General features: G+C 34.3%; 1 protein-coding gene across 1 annotated transcript; it reads right to left on the reverse strand.

Moving 5' to 3' along the window:
- Nucleotides 1-12120: 12120 nt before the first annotated feature.
- On the reverse strand, nucleotides 12121-18884 carry LOC132548260 (uncharacterized). Its single transcript, XM_060212107.1, has 7 exons — nucleotides 18569-18884; nucleotides 18019-18078; nucleotides 16879-17007; nucleotides 16431-16571; nucleotides 15785-15932; nucleotides 13160-13329; nucleotides 12121-12804 (listed from the first exon to the last, which is right to left on the reverse strand). Exons 1-7 carry the CDS (start codon nucleotides 18882-18884, stop codon nucleotides 12191-12193), a joined length of 1578 nt encoding a protein of 525 aa, XP_060068090.1. The 3' UTR covers nucleotides 12121-12190.
- Between the last annotated feature and the right edge of the window lie 3330 nt (nucleotides 18885-22214).

The raw sequence follows: 22214 nt of genomic DNA on the forward strand, positions 1-22214 counted from the left end.
CATACACCTGTCATACATAAAACATACATTATATAGATATATTACACATAACGTACACTCGTCATACACCTGTAAAACATACATAAAACATACATTATATAGATATATTACACATAACGTACACTCGTCATACACCTGTCATACATAAAACATACATTATACAGATATATTACACATAACGTACACTCGTCATACACCTGTCATACATAAAACATACCTTATATATATATATTACACATAACGTAAAACATACATTATATAGATATATTCGTCATACACCTGTCATACATAAAACATACATTATATAGATATATTACACATAACGTACACTCGTCATACACCTGTCATACATAAAACATACATTATATAGATATATTACACATAACGTACACTCGTCATACACCTGTCATACATAAAACATACATTATATAGATATATTACACATAACGTACACTCGTCATACACCTGTCATACATAAAACATACCTTATATAGATATATTACACATAACGTACACTCGTCATACACCTGTCATACATAAAACATACCTTATATAGATATATTACACATAACGTACACTCGTCATACACCTGTCATACATAAAACATACATTATATAGATATATTACACATAACGTACACTCGTCATACACCTGTCATACATAAAACATACCTTATATAGATATATTACACATAACGTACACTCGTCATACACCTGTCATACATAAAACATACCTTATATAGATATATTACACATAACGTACATCGTCATACACCTGTCATACATAAAACATACATTATATAGATATATTACACATAACGTACACTCGTCATACACCTGTCATACATAAAACATACCTTATATAGATATATTACACATAACGTACACTCGTCATACACCTGTCATACATAAAACATATATATATACATACATACATTACCATATATCATACACCTGTCATACATATAAACATACCTTATATACATATATACACCAACCTATACACCTGTCATACATACATACCTATATATAGATATATTACCTATAACATACATATATACCCAACCATTATATATAACATACATATAAAACATACCCAACCTATAACATACATATATACCCAACCTATAACATACATATATACCCAACCTATAACATACATACCCAACCTACAAAATACATATATACCCAACCTAAAACATACTTACCCAACCTATAACATGCATATATGCCCAACCTATACCATACATATATACCCAACCTATATACATATATACATACCAATATAGATATATAACATAACATATATACCCAACCTATAACATACATATATATACCCACCTATAACATACATATATACCCAACCTATAACATATATACTATAACATATATATATACATATATACCCAACCTATATATATACCTATACATACATATATATACCCAACCTATAACATACATATATGCCCAACCTATAACATACATATATACCCAACCTATACCCTATACCCAACCTATAACATACATATATACCCAACCTATAACATACATATATACCCAACCTATAACATACATACATACCCAACCTATAACATACATACCCAACCTATAACATACATATATACCCAACCTATAACATACATATATACCCAACCTATAACATACATACATACCCAACCTATAACATACATATATACCCAACCTATAACATACATATATACCCAACCTATAACATACATATATACCCAACCTATAACATACATATATACCCAACCTATAACATACATATATACCCAACCTATAACATACATATATACCCAACCTATAACATACATATATACCCAACCTATAACATACATATGTACACAACCTATAACATACATATATACCCAACCTATAACATACATATATACCCAACCTATAACATACATATATACTCAACCTATAACCTATACATATATACCCAACCTATAACATACATATATACCCAACCTATATACATATATACCAACCTATAACATACATATATACCCAACCTATAACATACATATATACAACCTATAACATACATATATATAACATATATACCCAACCTATAACATACATATATACCCAACCTATATATACAACCTATAACCTATAATATACCCAACCTATAACATACATATATACCCAACCTATAACATACATATATACCCAACCTATAACATACATATATACCCAACCTATAACATACATATATACATATATACCCAACCTATAACATACATATATACCCAACCTATAACAAACATGTATGCCCAACCTATAACATACATATATACCCAACCTATAACATACATATATACCCAACCTATAACATACATATATGCCCAACCTATAACATACATATATGCCCAACCTATAACATACATATATACCCAACCTATAACATACATATATACCCAACCTAAAATATACCTACCCAACCTATAACATACATACTTACCCAACCTATAACATACATATATACACAACCTATAACATACATATATACCCAACCTATAACATACATATATACCCAACCTATAACATACATATATACCCAACCTATAACATACATATATACCCAACCTATAACATACATATATACCCAACCTATAACATACATATATACCCAACCTATAACATACATATATACCCAACCTATAACATACATATATGACCAACCAATAACATACATATATACCCAACCTATAACATACATATATACCCAACCTATAACATACATACCCAACCTATAACATACATATATACCCAACCTATAACATACATATATACCCAACCTATAACATACATATATACCCAACCTATAACATACATACATACCCAACCTATAACATACATATATACCCAACCTATAACCTATAACATACATATATACCCAACCTATAACATACATATATGCCCAACCTATAACATACATATATGCCCAACCTATAACATACATATATACCCAACCTATAACATACATATATACCCAACCTATAACATACATATATACCCAACCTATAACATACATATATGCCCAACCTATAACATACATATATGCCCAACCTATAACATACATATATACCCAACCTATAACATACATATATACCCAACCTATAACATACATATATACCCAACCTATAACATACATATATACCCAACTATAACATACATATATACCCAACCTATAACATACATATATACCCAACCTATAACATACATATATACCCAACCTATAACATACATATATACCCAACCTATAACATACATATATACCCAACCTATAACATACATATATACCCAACCTATAACATACATATATACCCAACCTATAACATACATATATACCCAACCTATAACATACATACCCAACCTATAACATACATATATACCCAACCTATAACATACATATATACCCAACCTATAACATACATATATACCCAACCTATAACATACATATATACCCAACCTATAACATACATATATGCCCAACCTATACCATACATATATACCCAACCTATAACATACATATATACCCAACCTATAACATACATACCCAACCTATAACATACATATATACACAACCTATAACATACATATATACCCAACCTATAACATACATATATACCCAACCTATAACATACATATATACCCAACCTATAACATATATACCCAACCTATAACATACATATATACCCAACCTATAACATACATATATACCATACAAAACATACGTTCCATACTATCAACATACCTGTATGGACAAATAACATTCCAACGACGTAACCACAATCATTATCATTAAATTCAGAAAACAAAATACACAATACAAAAGAAACTGTGGGGGCATACAATCTGGTCTACATAGGTAATATCTTCCAACATAAGAAGCTTTTTTCAGCTTAATCATGAATTTAAGGAGAGCATCACTTATTTTCTGTAATTTCTGAGACTGACCTTGATTTATTTCAGAATTCAATATTTGTTCAAACCTACCCCATTTCTTTTGACAATTTGTTAGATCTGTTTTTCTGTTTGCAATCTGTTTTTCTAATTTCACAGTTATTGTAAATATAGTCTTCTAAATTCTCAATTTTGGAATTATGTCTTTCTTACCTCCACACTAAATAGAGTATTTTATTTAAAAATAAAGTGGTTTGTCAACATTTCAAAGTCTGAATTTCCAAATAATGTATCACTGTCTTTAAAATAAACTGAATCATGCCTGTTGTTATGTTCTGTATACCACAAGTTTACTATCAGTTGTACTGAATAATAACATTATGTAAAAATTTGTTTAAATGATTTCTCTTCTCTCTTACAAAATAAACACAAACTATTATCTACTTGTTTAATTTTTGTCAAGATGAAGTTAGTAGGTAGAATTCGGTGGAAAATATTTTGTATTGAAAAGCTTGTACATAAACATGCATTTTGTATATCCCTTCCCATTTGTATCATCTACGTTATCATCCACGGACAAATTTATCTTTGGTTGTCATTTCTCTTGACAAATATACTGTTTAACTATTATATTACTAAAAATGTTTTATGTTTCTAAAAAATAGTTTTCACTTTTTTATGAATATTATTGAAATAATATCCCCCTGTTTAACAGAAGTGATAACCTTTCCATTACTGATATTCTGTCTATAATCTACTTTTCATTTTCTTTCTTTACTACACCATTTTGGAATAGGCGCCATTCTATATTGAGAACATAGCGTTTCCACTGATCGCAAGATTTCCTTTGTGGAAAAGACACTATATAAGTGATACTTTTACCAAAATTTGTTTGTGTGTTTTGCAATTTCTTTAAGTTCTATTTTATGTAATGCATATTACACTTCCACATTGATAGGTAATGTCATTTAAAAGTAATTTCCAAGAAAAACAGAGGATCCCCTTTGGAACATCCCCGCTCTAAAATAAAAAAAAGTTGGCAAGTGACTGATTCGGAGTTATTATACAGAAATTTGGCCCAAGATCGTAAGGACTGACCGAAAGTGAATGACTGAATGTTTTGTCTATAAAACTCCATTCATCAGAGCCTAAAGTCTTTTCAAAATCTAACAAATCCATAATCTAAATTGGTTTTTCCCTTCCAACATATACATTACCGCATACAAAAATCTGGTGTTATCAACCTACCTTTACTTTTACTATCGTTTTAGGTATGGAACAGCTTTTGGAGTCTTAACTAAAACGTATCTAGGAAACAACAGAATATCGCAAAACCTACACCGATAAGTTTGTATTATCAATAAATTCCAAATAGATAACAAAGAAGAAAAAAACATACATAGAATTGATAAAAACATGAATTTTCATCAGAATGTACACAACCGTGATCGACAGCGTTATATAATATGTTAAAAAGTAATTACCCTTCAGTTCAGGATGAGATATGATTTTGGGTGGTCGGTTGGTCGGGTGGCGCAGTGGTAGCGCACTCACCTTTCATCTAGGCGTCAGCGGTTTGATTCCCGGTGCAGCTCGACCAAGTGGGTTTACTTCGGTTTTCTCCTACAAAAAAGACACCTTGCGCGCTTTCATCAGGGTCAACAGGTGTGATTAAAATAAGCATCAGGGCTTGTTTCGCAATTGTTGAAAAATAGATTAAGTTTATATTGTGTCAGGTTAATCAGCAGCCATTCAGTATTTATTTCAAAACTATCTTTAACTATTTACATTAAAAACATATCTGATTTAGTCTACAGAGAAAATCATATCTGATAACTTTGTCTTTACCTGTCAGCATTATTGTATTTCCTGTTTACAAAATATCTAGTCTTGCTGGATAACCTGAAATACCCACAAAACATATGATTTTTTAAAATATGAAAATACCAGCTACGATTTACTTGCTTCAGTAATACAACATTTCGTTATACCTGTCAATGACTGGGTACGGGCCTTCCATATTTAAAATGAATTCATTAAAAATAAACACAAAAACAAAAACAAAACAAAAACAAACGAAACACACACATTTTTATGCTGTTAACAAACCAATTGCCAAAGCTTCTTTCTATTGTTCTTTTTAAAACAATTCAAAATTGTAAATTCAGTACGAATGTATTTACACCCATTTTCCCCAACAACATCACTTTCTAGCGTATTTCCAAAATATTTCATCGATGTGACATTCTTTTGGTTGTCGTAATAAAGAAAGCGACACGGAAGGCCATGTCAGTCGGTTTTGTTACCATTCCACATTGTTTTATGAGTTTCTATTTCAAACTTTCAACATGTTTATGAAAAAGTTTGTGGCATAAAGCTCATTAACGTGAAGAAGTCAATTTGTCAAATGTGCAGGTGCTGTACTCTGGACCACACCGTCCGCACAGTTTACTAATGCACGACAAAATTCTCAGCCCAGGTCATGTGTGCCTATTACTTTCGCCTTGGAATGTAATTTGTCGGTGAATTAATAGTTGAAGGTCTAAACAAAAACCTTTCTAATTACTACCAGGAACCCTGGACGTTGAACTCTTTTGTTTTATTTCACACAAAAATTATTACAGCCGTCATTTGGCTAACTAGTGCCGTGCTGCCGAGCGTTAATATACACACAGCTGTAACATCACAAATTATGTCAACTTTGGGTAAAGTTTGAATAAATGAAATCATCAAATTTGCATGAAGTGATTCTAAATCTTAACAACAATTGGAACTAAAACAAATGCCATTGGATAAACACAGGACAAGCGTTTTTATCTACATTACATGATTATCATAAAAGGATCTTCAGAGATTCCATTATTAAGCTTATAAAACTTGCCTACGCTAGATGTGCCTAGTCAGGATGTTAAGTAATGAGGTCAACGTCAAGCTATTATCATTACAGCTGTACTTTATAACACCAGTCACTGTATCACATTTAACAAACATAAGACATAGTCACATGATTAAGATCCATAATTAGGGTAAATGTGTTTTGAAGTAATAGTTTAAACAATATTTTCCAGTACAGTATTATGTTTTCTAAGTAAATAACAAGGTAAAGAGGCGGGAGTAGAAATCAAGTTCACTGGAGTTTTCACTTTTAAAAGATTTTACCGAACTAAATAAATCATCTCCAGCATTCTATTTCTGACGTGGTACTACCCAACATTGAACGTCATATGGTTTTTTCAACCGTCGTATTCTATGCTGCTTCTCAAATCAAAAATGAATATATATATATATATATATATAGATTAAAAAATAGGAAATTGATATAATTATATTTTTGAATAAGAAGAAATATTTCTGGATTGAATATTTTTTTATACGCAAGCGAAAGTGCGAGAGTATTTACAAAGGGAAGAAAAATATTTTGGATTACGTCAGTTATTTTTATAAGCAAAATTAACTCATAAAACTTCCATTTTGGGTACCCGAACCTGTTCACGTGCATGGCCGAATCTAGCATGCCACGTTGCTTTCTATTCATGGACAAACACGCTGCTGACACGTAAACAAAGTATGAAATGAAAATTGAAGGCACAAGTGTATCTATTTCGTGAATTTGCGAGTGATTCTAAGTTTAAGTCTTTGAGGGATAAAACAGATAATTTACGGGTTCTTGATTTACCAGATTTTAAAAAAACTAAAGAAAAAATGGGAGCGAAATTTAGAAAAGTAAAATCCGGCGGATAATCATATGGATAATCTTGGTACAAGCTAAATCATAAGCAGACAGGGACATTAAATATGTCAGCTAGATGTGGGAAATTTCAATGTGATGATGATATATTATTTGGTAGAGTGTTTCTTTCACTCGAGAATCCTGCATACTGTGTTGGTGATCCATACACTTCCAAAATAAGTTGTCATATCTTAATGTCTTTCTAACGCAACGTTTTTCTCCATCTTTTGACCTAGCTCCATTTAGTTTTAGTAAACATAAAGATGACATTTGCTTGTTGCTTATCAACAGATCTGATTTTTTAAAAAAAATATACGAATTACACATTTTAAGTTACGTTCCAAGTTTCCGCTGTCGACTCTACATCTATTCATTTATTAGACGAGAGATAAATAACTGAAAAGTTTTATATCTCTCGACCAGAAGAAAATAAACGGAAAAACTAAACACAAAACGATAAAAACGGAAAAACAGAACAAGCTTCTATATATTTGGTTTCGGTGGTCCAAAAAAAATTACAGCGCGTAGACGGTTAACAGCCCGAAATAGGAATTGTTTTTGTGCATGGTGGTAAAGTACGAAATAGAATTGAATATTAGAGTAAGAGCCCAACCCAACCCGCTCTTGAACATTTCTTTCCACAAATGCATTTTTGCTCAATCTCATCCCAGGGGAACAAATATGGATTACACACAAATGTCGTGCAGCAGAGGGACAAAACAGTTGTATTATGCAGTTTAAGTCTAATATTTTCGACATTAATCAGATTGTTGATAAAATCATCGCAAATGTGGATTGGGGATTATTTTGAAAAGGTTCATTTAAGGTAAGTAAAACCAATTTTTCTTTGACTCGAAACCAGTTTTCTTACCTTTATGCCCTCTCGCCGTTTTTGAAATCATTAGTGATATAGTTACACGGGAAGGGGTAGCATCCATTCAACAACAGTTTCGAATCCAAATTAATCTAGGTGTGTATACCCAACGTATCCATTTCTGTGTCATAACACTATTTTGATATTGTAAGTGTTAGTAAGAGTTAAACATAGTATATGAAGATAACACTGAATTATGAAGTTACATTCGTATTTATGCCTGTCATGCAACAAATGCTGCTCAACTTCCCTCTGAGTGTTAAGGGTGCGATTAATCACGGCAAACAGAGTATTTTGTGGAATCGCCTGTAAATAACAATCTACTGCTACATATAAAACTTTTCATCCATTTATTCTGCAGTTCTCTAGGACTTAATGTGTATAGAAGATGTGATTCTTCTTATCTGAATGCAATTTTAACATTTTTTTGTTCTGAAGCCAATTCATTTTCACAGAGGTATTTTTCACAAAAAAGAGATGTTTTGTACACTGTATATAATATTTTCTATCAAACCAAATTATTTCATATTCATTATTCATGGAATAAAATGTCCAAAATGTCTAGTGAATATTTTTATGTTTTATATTCAGTATCCTAAGGAACTAAATGTTCAGAGAATATCCATTATGTAAAGAATCAAAATGTTTCGTATATTCATGATCCACCAAAACGTCACTAAGGCTATGTAGCTTTCAATACCTAGGAAATATTCTTCTTTATACTACCTCCCTAAGACCTTTACTGATGTACGTCAATACCTGGGTATATCAAAAAACTGTCATATTGTAAGAATGATACAAAAGTGTGAATTGGTGACTAAAATAATCAAAAGTCCATGATTCTGTCAATCAACATAACGTTAACAGTTACAACGATAAAACAGTGACTATCTGATTAAATTATTTAACTTTTTACCGTTGTAGAAAGATGTGAATGAACAGTTATAGGTAAAATTTACACAAGATGATCAGAGCGATGTAAAGACCCTCCCTCCGAACACCTGGGACCACATGCTACACACCTGTACAACACACTCATCAACTCGGGTGAGAACTACATTATCGTCATGATTAATTCTCTGATAACTTCATAGGGAAGCAGCATCACAAATATTTAACACTTCAAGTGCAAAATACGTGTAAATTTGTGTCATAATGAAGCGACGAGAGCGAGCCGAGGTGTTTGATATGTCTTGATGGCCGGGCCAGAGGATAGACAACACCACCTTATGACGGAGATTGGAGTAGCTTGTTTGGCCCAAACTAATCCTTTGATGTAGTTAGATATCTCTAAACCAATCATTTGGAATGTCCGCTTAATCTCTGATATTGTAAGGTAGTTGGTTAAACAAGGGATTTATTGATCCCTATTAGTATCCTCTAGAGAAAGAATTTGTCACGTTTGGGAAGAAATATCGTCATAAATCGCCACAAAGTTTGCACGCGGTGGCAACAGATGTCATTTGAGGTCATATAAACAAATCGGAAATGGCTACCGCGCAGGTGTGAGGGATGTATGTTTGTATGTTGACGGACTGAGCTAGCACACCACCAATTGGCATTTATCTCAAGGGGTTATTAGACGCCATTCAGAAATGCACTTTCCACATTGAAATTTTCTCCTTGAAATTACTTCTCTCACCTATCTATTTAATTAGCAATGACCGGTTTCCAGAAAGTAGCCACATCCGAACTTCAATCATTTCTTGTAAAACAAGTGAAAGGTTACATTCAGCTGACAAATGTCAAATCAATGTTTTACACTCAATCTGTACATTTATTCCTTTGTCGATACATACGTATGTGACTGATATGTAGGTGCGCTATTTGGTTAATAGTAAGTGATATTTGACTGATGTTAAGGGATGTATAAACACTGATGACTATTTAGGTATGTAATAATCTGTTAATGTTAGAGAGTGTTTATATTGAACATAAATGGTATCTTTGGAGTGAGATGGTAATATGTATTTTGTATGCGAGGACGTTTATGTTTAAGAGCTGTGGTGTCATATACGGAGATTGTGTAATATATGAAGGATCTTAAATTTTTTTATTTTATACGATGCTTGTATGAAATGAGTTTTTGAGAGTTCTTATTTTTGTGGGCCTTGTCCTTGTAACTTCAAGATGATCAATTCATGTCGTCACGTCATTGTCCATTCTATGACATCACAATTTGATTTCTGGTTGGAACAGCAAATGAAACACTCATCCGGGTATTGCGTGTATGTTTCAGAAATTTTGTTAATAGGATATAGGTAGAACACATTAATTGTGAGATGGTGTAACGCATAGGAATTCCACCTTATGAGAAAATATACCAATCGCATTGGGTAGTTGATATCACATGGTGACCAGCTGTGTTTCAGCAGTGTGACCTTATAGACGACATCATTATTGTGTCCATTTTTTGATCAATTAAATAAAAAATGCCGTTGATATAAAAAAAAAGTTTTCTGTTGTGTTCTATGGATTGTGTTCTGCTGCTCTCTGTAGGAATACCATAGTTTATGATTCCTTAGAGTTTTAGATCTTGTGTTACACATCCACTGAACTACAATAATTTATCTGTACAATTTTTCATGTGAGAAAATTTTCTAATGGAATAACGCTATTTGGTAAGTTACTACCAATCAACGTGTGGTAACGCACTCGGCTTTCACATCGATTACCAGAACGGACGTGAAAAGGTATTGGGTCACATGCCCGAACATGTGGGTTCCCCCCTTGTATTCCGGTTTGGTGCGACCCATTGTGCGCTTCCATCTGCACCAACAAGAGTGATTAATATAAGTTGGAAAAACTTGTTTTGCAATTGTCTTGCAAAACTTGTTTTTTATGAACTTGTTTTGCAATCGTGAATAAAAAGCTTTCTGTTTCCTCTCGCTGAATGTAAATCTAACGCTTCTACATTCCTGTAGACGGGCAGTAAACAACCAAAATAGCTAACAACATTTACATTCATATATATAAGAAATATATTGACTACCTAGCGAAAACAAAACCAAATTTACGAGGAAATATCGATATTTTTGAGGCACGATAATCAAACGGAGACTTTAAAATTTATTTTTATTACACTCTACAGGACCTAAAGAAGGCGACGAAAACTGTTTCACATTGGCTCATATAAATCTGTTTTGTAGAACCACATTTTGTGCCATTTAATCATCGTCATCATCACCAGCAACAGCAGCGACAACAACAGAAGGAGTAGCAGCACAATTGAATATGTTCAATTTTTTATGCGGTTCAGAAAGACTAATATTGTCATACATGTAAATAATTTCTTCAATATTGTCTGTAACGCAAAGTGCTGTTTCGTTATGTGATAAAGTATAATGAAATAGTTTTTAGAATGAAGAGTATTTCCATGCGATCCGAGTGTTTATTTTTTAATTTCAACCTTATGCAGAGCAAGACAGAGATGGTCATCGTAGTATACAAGAATGATGGATAACTCCAGCATCAATCGGCAAATAAGTTGATCCACTTTATTAGATTTCAAACAAGAACACAAGAAAAATGACACTATTTCTGTAACATGAATAATTTCAGATAACTTAAAATTTCTTCCAGCTATTTCATTAAGTATAGAAAGTGTGTCCATCAGTTCCTGGAGTTTCAACGGAAAAGATATGGTTGTTCAGTTTATGAGAATGTACTTGACGATCTCGACTGTTCAGAAGGTAGACTGGGAAGGGGTGGGTGAGTTTGTGACAAGTGTGCCAGTATGTTTCCAACTGAAGCCCTTCTGGTGAAAACTGATTGAGGGGGATGCTGTGTCGAGGAGCTGCTGGCCGGTTGGCTGGACGGATTATGTTCGTTAAAGGGGTGGTGGAAGGTCTGCGAGAAGCTAGAGTTGCGGCGAGGAGACGCCTCCCTGCTTGAAGTCATATGTCTTTGGAGGTGATCATTAATACTCTCTGTGAATTCTAGCGAAGCTTCTGAATCTGTTCCCTCATGTGACTTTTGCATGGGCAAGCCCTGGGAATTTTCAAGATATTTTTCATGTGATGATGGTATTGTTTGACGTGTTCGTGATGATAAAGGTGATTGAACAAATTCTTCGGAGTCTGTGGCGTTAGCGATCTCTGCATCTGGTAACCAGGACGGTCTCTTGGTGAAACTTTTCATCTGAGCAGGAAGTGACCTAAAAGACATATAGGACCCTTGGCGAACATGTGGAAGTGCCCCCTCAGACTGAGCTAGCCTCATGTTTTGGTAAGGGGAATCCGCTGTTACATTTTGAGTACTGTTTCTGACTAGAAAAGAAAAAATAAAAGAACATATTTACTACAGTATAGAGGTAACCAAACATGTGATATTGACAACATACTGATCTGGTCGAAACATTCACAAACAGTGAGCGATAATTCTACTTATTTTTGAGATGAGACATTCGAGATATGACCACATACGGTATATGAATATTTCTATAATATTATTCTTGAAGGCGTCAGAAAATGCTTCGCCTTAAACTCGCATCAAAAATACCTTTTCACACCTCGGTACTGACACTTCAAAATAGTAATGTTCTCCAATGTTTCTCGGTAATCATTGTTTTATATTTCAGTATTAGTATTGTTAGTTGGCTTGCGGTGTATAGGTACTACTTACATTCTGTCAGAAGCTCCTCATACTGGTTTTTCTGTCCTTGGAAGTCATAACAATTGCAACACCAGAATTCCCGACAGAGAGATTCGCTGATATCACAAATGTCCGGTGGAAGTTCGGAAATTGATCCACCATTTTCAATTATATTTCTACATTCTTGAACACTTTCCAACCTGGAAATAAAACGTGAAATATGCATAATATAATTAATTTAATTAAAATCAGCAGAAAATTAAAAAAAAAACAACAAACAAACAAACATGTGCTTTTGATATTTAGACTGAGAGATGGCTAGTGTAACTTGTGTGTGGTTGTTATGTATGTTCTTCCCGAATACATAATGATTCAGTATCATAAAAAAAATTGCAAACAAATAAGGAAAAATAAGTACCAAAATATTTCACATATATACACAGAAATATCTCGAATTATGATTTGTTTGTTATTTCCTGTACGTGTGTATTTTTTACTCAATTAAGAACTTTCTGACTGGCTATTGCCGAAATTTATGACGTTTTCTGATTGTGACATTGTACCGTTGCATCACAATGACTGAGCCCTTTTTGTGCGAAAGTCAGATGACAGTTCCCTGGTAATTTCTGTACTATACATTGAAGTATGAAAGAAAACCTTGTCATGGATATCTCTGTATTGTACGGGTAGGTATATAGTACGAGGCAAATTGTTAGTGTGAAAGTAGGAGTAGAAAAGTTGTCATGAGTAATTTCTGTATCTTACGAGTAAGTATCGGGGAATGTGTAAGGTTGTGTTGAAATGCAGTCACGTGTAATTTCTGTATCTTACGGGTAAGTATCGGGAAACTTGTCACTAGGTTTTGGTATGTTTTACTGGGAAATATGTATGGGAGATTTATGACATTTGCGTTGATGTAAAACGATCGGACTTTATCGAGTCCGGGGTGTTACTAAGGTTCTTCAAATCAGAAGGAACGGTATATGGCCCACATTACAATATCTTATCTAGCGACTGCCAGATTATTATGAAATTAATTTAAGATAATTAATTACTTTACTAAAACAACTAAATCATAAAACAAACTCAATTACAATAAAAAAAGAGAGTAAGTGTTTCCTGCTACCTACACCCGCCTTGTAAATCTTGGTCAAAACCAAGTAATGTCAGGTTCTTAAATGAACAGTGTGTACAACAGGACCGCTGGTAATCTAATGGCGACCACTAGATAATCTAATGGTGACCGCTAGTAATATAATGGCGACCGCTAGATAATCTGTTGGTGACCGCTAGTAATCTAATGGTGACCGTTAGTAATCTAATGGTGACCGCTAGTAATATAATGGCGACCGCTAGATAATCTGATGGTGACCGCTAGTAATCTAATGGTGACCGCTAGTAATCTTATGGCGACTGCTAATAATCTAATGGTGACTGCTAGTAACCTAATGGTGACCGCTAGTAATCTAATGGTGACTGCTAATAATCTAATGGTGACCGCTAGTAATCTAATGACGACTGCTAATAATCTAATGACGACCACATTGGTAGCCTAATGGCAGCCGCAAGGGAATCTAATGGCGACTACATAGGTAATCTAATGACGGTCGCTAGGTAATCTAATGACGGTCGCTAGGTAATATAATGGCGACTACATAGGTAATCTAATGACGGTCGCTAGGTAATCTAATGGCGACTACATAGGTAATCTAATGACGGTCGCTAGGTAATCTAATGGCGGTCGCTAGGTAATCCAATGGCGGCCACATAGGTAATCTAATGACGGTCGCTAGGTTATCTAATGGCGGTCACATAGGTAAACTAATGGCGGTCGCTAGGTAATCTAATGACGGTCGCTAGGTAATCTAATGGCGGCCACATAGGTAAACTAATGGCGGTCACATAGGTAACCTAATTGCGGTCGCTAGGTAATCTAATGGCGGTCACATAGGTAAACTAATGGCGGTCGCTAGGTAATCTAATGGCGGCCACATAGGTAACCTAATGACGGTCGCTAGGTAATCTAATGGCGGCCACATAGGTAATCTAATGACTGCATCCAGGTAGTATAGTGGCGACTTCTTGGTTATGTACTGTCGACCACCAAATAATTAATGATTGTCGCTAGATAGAATTAGTTCACTTTTAAGATTTATTTGTATAATAGGCCTAATACGCTTCCGTAGAAGCTATCCAAACTATATTTAGCCCAAGAATCATATACATGTTAAGTGTATACAAGTTGTTTCCGGTCTATTTCTATTACACTTTTCCAGAATCAGTTCGTTTATAAACACTTGAACTTTGAGCATTTCGAGAAGTGTGATAAAGTTGTAAAGTTACTCATATATACATTGAACTGAATATATTGTGAAAAAACCATGTGGTAATATCAAACGGTGTCTATTGATCTAACGATTTAAAAGAAAACTACCACTGTAGCAACATACTTGACAGTGACATCATCCCGAAGTATATTAAGCAGGCGTTTATCAAAATAGCCAACGTTTAATTGATATATAAAGTAAAACCAGGTTATTGTGTTAACTGTAATTAGACCCGGGCACTGTTAAACTAACCAGTTTAGTCTTCGCTTTCAGGCTGTCGAAATCATCCTTGTGAATATATTCATCATTACGTTAATTATAAACCTACCTCTTATTCCACACTCGGCAGCAGTGGACACACAGACTAATGGCGATCACGCCGAGCAGTGAGCCCACCACTCCTACAGTGACGTAAACCTTGTTGAGGGTGTCTGTGGAAAGGACAATACCATCAGAACTGCCAGGACTGCGGAACTCTGAAACAAAACTCTAAATCTGCATTTTATCACGCTTTGAGCAAATTATCTTCTAAACATTCACCAATCAACATTTTAATGTCAAATCAATAGACGATAGCGAGAAGCAGACAGCAACATAGAATCCATACCATTTCTTCCAACAGTTTTAAAACATTCTTTGCGATATCGAATGTGATGAACGAAGGCATTTGGCATTGATGTACTTTAACACCACATGTAAATTCTTTGAAATAAAATAAAAATAAAAACAATAGTGATAGAATTGCGAATTTCTCACTTAAGTCAAGTGTGACTGTAGACTTGAACGATATGCGGTCGTCAGGGGTTGACTGCAGAGATCTACTCAGTGCTTCAGCGCTAAGCTTATCGTTTAGTAACGATACAGTGTCAATCTGGACTGAGCAAACGTCCTGATCATAAACGATATCAAACTTCTGGTTCCTTTAAGTATTCTAGAACTCCTAGTTACTACCACTGTAGCCTATCTAAACTTACCTGTGACAATAGTGTGAGTCTTCTGAATTATCTCGCAAAACTTCCCCCCAAAACCGTCCTTACACAGACAGAGGAATCCCTTGGGCGTTGCCACACATTCCCCGTGCTCCTTACACGGTAGAGACTCGCATTCCTCGATTTCTATGAAAACGAAAGCAACATCACATCAAATAATGGCGAAATATCAACAGCAAAAATAACAAACACCATTGTTACTTTTTATTTATCACAGTTTTTTTTGGGGGGGGGGGATTTTGATTATAAAAAAAGAAGTTTATCAGCCAGTATTAATGTTAAAGGGCTTATTTATGTGTTTGTGAGAATACATAACAGTAATGCAGAAACAAGAAAATTCCAAAATTGTCAAATATTTCACCAATGAATGAAGAATTCATGCATCAGAATACACAATGACGGATTATGAACACAAAGGTCCAGCCAATATTACCTCGCTCACAACGCTTCCCTTGAAAGCCAATTTTACAGTCACATCGGAAACTGGGTTGTTCGTTTCTCTTCCATGTACAAATTCCTCCATGAGCACAAGGACTGGTTACACATGGATTTCCAACAGCATCTGTACATACATGTGTAAAATAATCAAAATTTGTTGTTCATTCTTAAATGGTACCAGAAAGATTGAAGTAATAAGCTGTTTCATGATGGTTGTTTTAGACCGGCAAACTGAATGTTTTCGTTATATTGTGTCTGTAAACATGGATGGATAAAAACTGAAAAAAAATGAAAACTTTTTTTATTTTGTATAGGTAATCGGAAGATAACTTCAGTTTACTCAAATGTAATTGTAGGTATCCCCCATAACCGATTCAAAATAGAAAATTCATTCTTAAATTTTGACTACATACAAAGTAAGTTCTGTCCAACTATCGTTTTGACAGAACACACACATAAAAAATGTCGCTAGCACGCAGCAACATATATTCCTATTCTATGGGAGTAGGATATTGTGAAAGAAAGTTGGTTGATTTTCAACACTCACGATGAACTTTTTTTAAAACCTTTTTATCGATTCACTTGTTTAAAGAACTGTTCACTATTATTCCCCTTTGTGCCTTTTGTACAATTACTGTTGACGTTATTTTGACCATCTATTTATTAATACGTTGCAGTATGTCAAATAAAGGTATTTCCTCATGTGATAATGAGATTTTGTACGATTGGTGCTCACTGAGCAATACAGATATCACAGCACGGCACAAGCAAATATTGTGTTTCGTTGATCTTTAACAGCAGTTGTATATTTAGACAACAACTAGAAATTGTAAGTGCAGTCATGTTATTTTAATTTCGCCATGAAGAATCGTTAACTAAGTCCGAATTACAAAAATAAACTATCACATAAATTCTTTTTCTTTCGTGACAGGACGGAGAAATCAGATACCAGGGAACTGTAGGAAGAACGATAACTCCTACATTGTTAAGAATAATGACGTAGATTGATTAAAACATTGACACTGTAAGAAGAACCCAAATTACATAATACATGTTTAGATCGGCATTGTCGTTGATGATATACCACATCTTCTGGAAACCTCACACTTATTTGAGGACGATGTACAACTTTTACCTCCTCGAAATCCAAATTCTTTCCCTGTCTCTAAGGCTTGTGATAATTTCTTTTCTCTCTCTGTAATCAATAAAGCAGTCACTATGGGTAATATATATGTTTGGTATAAAACTGGAAATTTTGAAATCACATGTCTGTAAAACATGGTAATTCATATAAATGTGTATACATTGTAAATATATATATGTTATATTAAAAAAAAAAGAAGAAAAACCAAAAAAACAAAAACAAAACAAAAAACCCGTAGATTAGAAGTTAGGAAACAATTTTTAACAGAGTAGTCAATGTGTAAGATAATAAATTACTAGAATCTGAAATCTCAGCTGTGAATCTTAACATATTGAAAAGCAGACTGAATACAATATGAAAGTACAAAAAACACTTCACATGCCGTCCGGAACCGGAACGAATATCTAGTGAAGGGTCAGAAAATCTAGGTTAAATCTATGTCACAGGTAACCGTGTAGTGCCTTATCACTTCTCTATAATAATTCCGTCCCGTAGTTACATACACTACATACATAACATGTTAGACATTGTTTTCGGTTACCTATGTCATCTGTGATTTTTCTTTTTCTGCTTTTTCTGTGTTTTTTCCGACGTCGGCTGTGTTGCTTTCTGATATTTTCAGAAACTCGTTTAAATCCTTCGTCATCTAGGCTTAAGTTTCCAGAAGGAGACCGCTTTCTTCTTTCGGGGAGGCTGACTAATTCAAAGTATTCGTCATAGTCGTTTTTAGCATCGTAATCATTAACGTTAGTAAGTTCTTTCGTTTTCGCTTGTGCAACATTATTCACAAGTCGAGAATGTGCAATAAACAGTAAAACAATTATTGGAAACCATTTCAACGTATCGTCTACAGACATGGTCGGCCATATTGTTTCTGTCGTCAAAGTGACATGACGTCATTTTGCTGTGACGTAGTTTCACTTCCGGGCCATCGTAAAGGTCAGAATATTTGTCAGGTGAGACCGAAAACATGTAGCCTTACCAATCATGAATTTAAGAACACAGCAACTCTAAAACAAATACATATACAACTAAATACCAAAAAAGGGCAATATATTTATTCAGGGGATTTTAAAGACTTTTCAAGTCAATGATCAATTCAGTTTGGCAGTATTAGTACAAAATCTATGTTCAGTGTCTTAATATGACTGAGTTAGGCGGCGCCCCGAAAGAGTGAAACTTACACGCCACAATGACATTCTCGGTTGAAAGTTTCAGGAAAAAATAATACACCAATATTTTTGGTTCACTGATTAGTGCTTCAAGAAACGCAGACAAATTAGCGCGCGACTTACCGATCGAACACTTGTTGACGTTCGGTGTGCTTGTGCTTGTTTGATTTTTTTTTTTTTTTTTTACTTTTACATACCTGTCCCTGTAACCTTGAAAGTAATTCAATGTCATTTATATGGGAAAACGTGACTGATAGCCAAAATAATAGGGTCCTAGTTTCCTGGTGATATTAGAATTTGAAGTTATAGTGTTTGTAAATAAGAATGGCGCCATCTTGAGATGAACTATTAGGCCTACAACTCCTTAATCCCACAGATGCAAAGAGTTTACAAATCGATTGTTTTAGGTTTCCGGCCCAATACTTAAATTTGTTTTTGTACGACCTTAAATTTCGTTGGCATGTTTAATTGCTTTGCCTGCCCCATCTCGGCCTTACCATGTATTGAATAATCAAAATCAAAATTAATGGGTCGTTACACAAAAACCTGTGACCTAGTTACCATTGTAACTACCATTCTTAAAAACCTTTATATTTAAATATTTAGCATCATCATACAATATCTCAATTTCGACCAATCAGAAGCCACTTTGATGCTTCCCTATTAATGGTTCTGGAAATACCTGATATGTCAAATTATAAGCTTTGATAAGTAACACCACTTGATCAAGTTGATGCAAGGGCTGATGAGCTATGGACTATTTCACAAAAAGACTACTGTATAGTGACCTGGTTACCATGACAACCAAACTTTCTGCAGAAAAAAAAATCCTGTATGCACACCCATGCTTTGTACTTTCATTGAAATTGGTTTGCAAGTTAAAGAGGAGTAGTCCAGAATGAGTTCCTTTTATCCCCAAGTGCATTATAGTCGAAACCAACCTTTCATCCTTTTTATAACACTAAAAACTGATCTAATCACTGATCTTCGGATTTATAAGCTGTGTGTCTCATATTTAAGGGTTTGACTTTTGGCGGATATATTGCATTATTTTTATACATAATCCCCTACAGTATCTACACACTTTTGCCACCAATGTTTAAGGACCTAAATGCCACTTTTAATGAAGTCCGTTTTTGACGGTTCAGAAAGTTCTCCACAGCATGTATGACGTCATCACCTAACCGAAAGTGGGTACCCGAAATGGCCTTTTTCATTTTCGGAAATAGATGAAAGTCTGATGGAGCTAGATCAGGCTCAATCATTTCAAAACCCCAATCGTTCATGGAAGCCATGGCAATGACAGACTTGTTAACAGGGGCATTGTCCTCGCGGAATAATCAACCTTTGCTGAGTTTTCCGCGGCGCTTGAGTTCAATATCTTCTCTTATTTGCCTAGGAAGTGATGCATATTATGCGGCGTTGATTATTTGTCCTCATTGCAGATAATCTACCATCAGAATACCACCCCATCACAGATAACCTTTCCAGTTGAAGTCTTTGTCTTCTTTAGCGGGGTGAACCAGGTTGGTTCCATTGTTTAGACTGATTTTTTAATTCTGTGGTGAAATAATGGACCTACCTTTCATCCATAGTCACAAACCTTTCCAGAAGGTTAGCATGATCTGCATCTAAAAGGTTCAGATTAGCACGCGACAAAGTCCGCCCGGTGTGTTTCTGCTTGACTGTCAGAAGTCTTGTTACCCAACGGACTGAAAACTTTCTCATTGCAAGATCTTCCGTAAGATCGAATGTATCCTTTCCTTTGAAATCCCAACTGCACTGGCTATACATATCTCTGTAACTCGCTTCTCTGTCATAACAATATCATGGACTTTTAGCAGGCCTTTTAGGATGGCGTCATCCCCAAGGCTCTGCCTTCCATGTTGAAATTCCGCCACCTACTTTATCACTGTAGCAAATGAAGGGGGACACCATTCCCTAGTGTTGCTACCCTATCAGTATGGATATCCATAGATGCTAGACCTTTTTCATGCTAACACTGAATCACTGCTCTTTCAGAAATTTTGTCTATTTGGCAAAAGTCATTTTTGAGTGCAACCTCTTCGACATAAACTGACCAAATGACACCAGTCTTGGGGTACACAGCCTTAAATATCCTGGGAATAGTAGAGCTGAAAAAGGACATCCCCTGTTTAACTTCTTAAATGCCAGAGTCAAAACTTATCAATCAGTCCTTGAATCCTGCTGCTGATTACTTTTTTTAAAGATGCTGTTTTAATTAAAATGTTGACAGACAGGAGAATGACAGATGCTTCAACATACCAAAAGATGTCACTCTGTGCCATGTAAACTAAAACTAACAAGAATCTCACAGGAAAGATTCAATCAAATTACATACTTTATTTATAAACAATGATTCATGACGACAGCAATGGTTGCATTACTTCATTACACAATCATCCTTCACATTTCTCTAATGTAAAATCACCTAACATTCAAATAAATTAATCATATCAAGCATTCACATATACTCTGAAATCTCCATTACATACAAGCCAATTGGTCATTAAAATAAAACGTTTATCACATATATTTTGATATATTTGTCACAATTAAAACATCAAGCAATCACACTTTGTAGTACACCCTATGTATCATATTATCAATGTACATTTCACAGTAAGTCTAAAGAATTCTAAACACCAGATCCCATATGGATCTTGGCACCCACCCAAGATGACCTGTTTTAGTTATATGTACACTTTAATGAAGTATGTTTCAATATGTCATGTGTATTTTTTTAATGTGTTTTATTTTTGTTTACTTTGCTCTAACAGAGTAATTGTTTAAAACTGATATGTGACAGAATCTCATAAAATCACTCAATATGGAAAGTTTACAAATCTTCAGTTGTAACAATAATAAAAAAAATAGCAATCATCCAGGTCTACGATTGATTAGTCTCAAAATTGATCAAATTTTGATCAATTGTTCTAAAGAAATAGCAATAAAAATTGGTTACCTCTAAAAATCCGAAATCGTACCTCTCAT

Source organism: Ylistrum balloti, unplaced genomic scaffold (genome assembly GCF_031769215.1).
Source record: "Ylistrum balloti isolate Yb309-2 unplaced genomic scaffold, AGI_CSIRO_Ybal_v1 Utg370006, whole genome shotgun sequence".
NCBI lineage: Eukaryota > Metazoa > Mollusca > Bivalvia > Pectinida > Pectinidae > Ylistrum > Ylistrum balloti.

What these genes read in the sequence shown, in the direction of transcription:
- LOC132548260 (XM_060212107.1), bottom strand. Translation starts at nt 18,884, where the DNA reads ATGTCTGTAGACGATACGTTGAAATGGTTTCCAATAATTGTTTTACTG. An exon ending in AGGGAAGCGTTGTGAGCGAG is followed by an intron (nt 16,572 to 16,878) that starts GTAATATTGGCT and finishes TCGTTTTCATAG; the next exon opens with AAATCGAGGAATGCGAGTCT. An exon ending in GACTCACACTATTGTCACAG is followed by an intron (nt 15,933 to 16,430) that starts GTAAGTTTAGAT and finishes GTTTTGTTTCAG; the next exon opens with AGTTCCGCAGTCCTGGCAGT.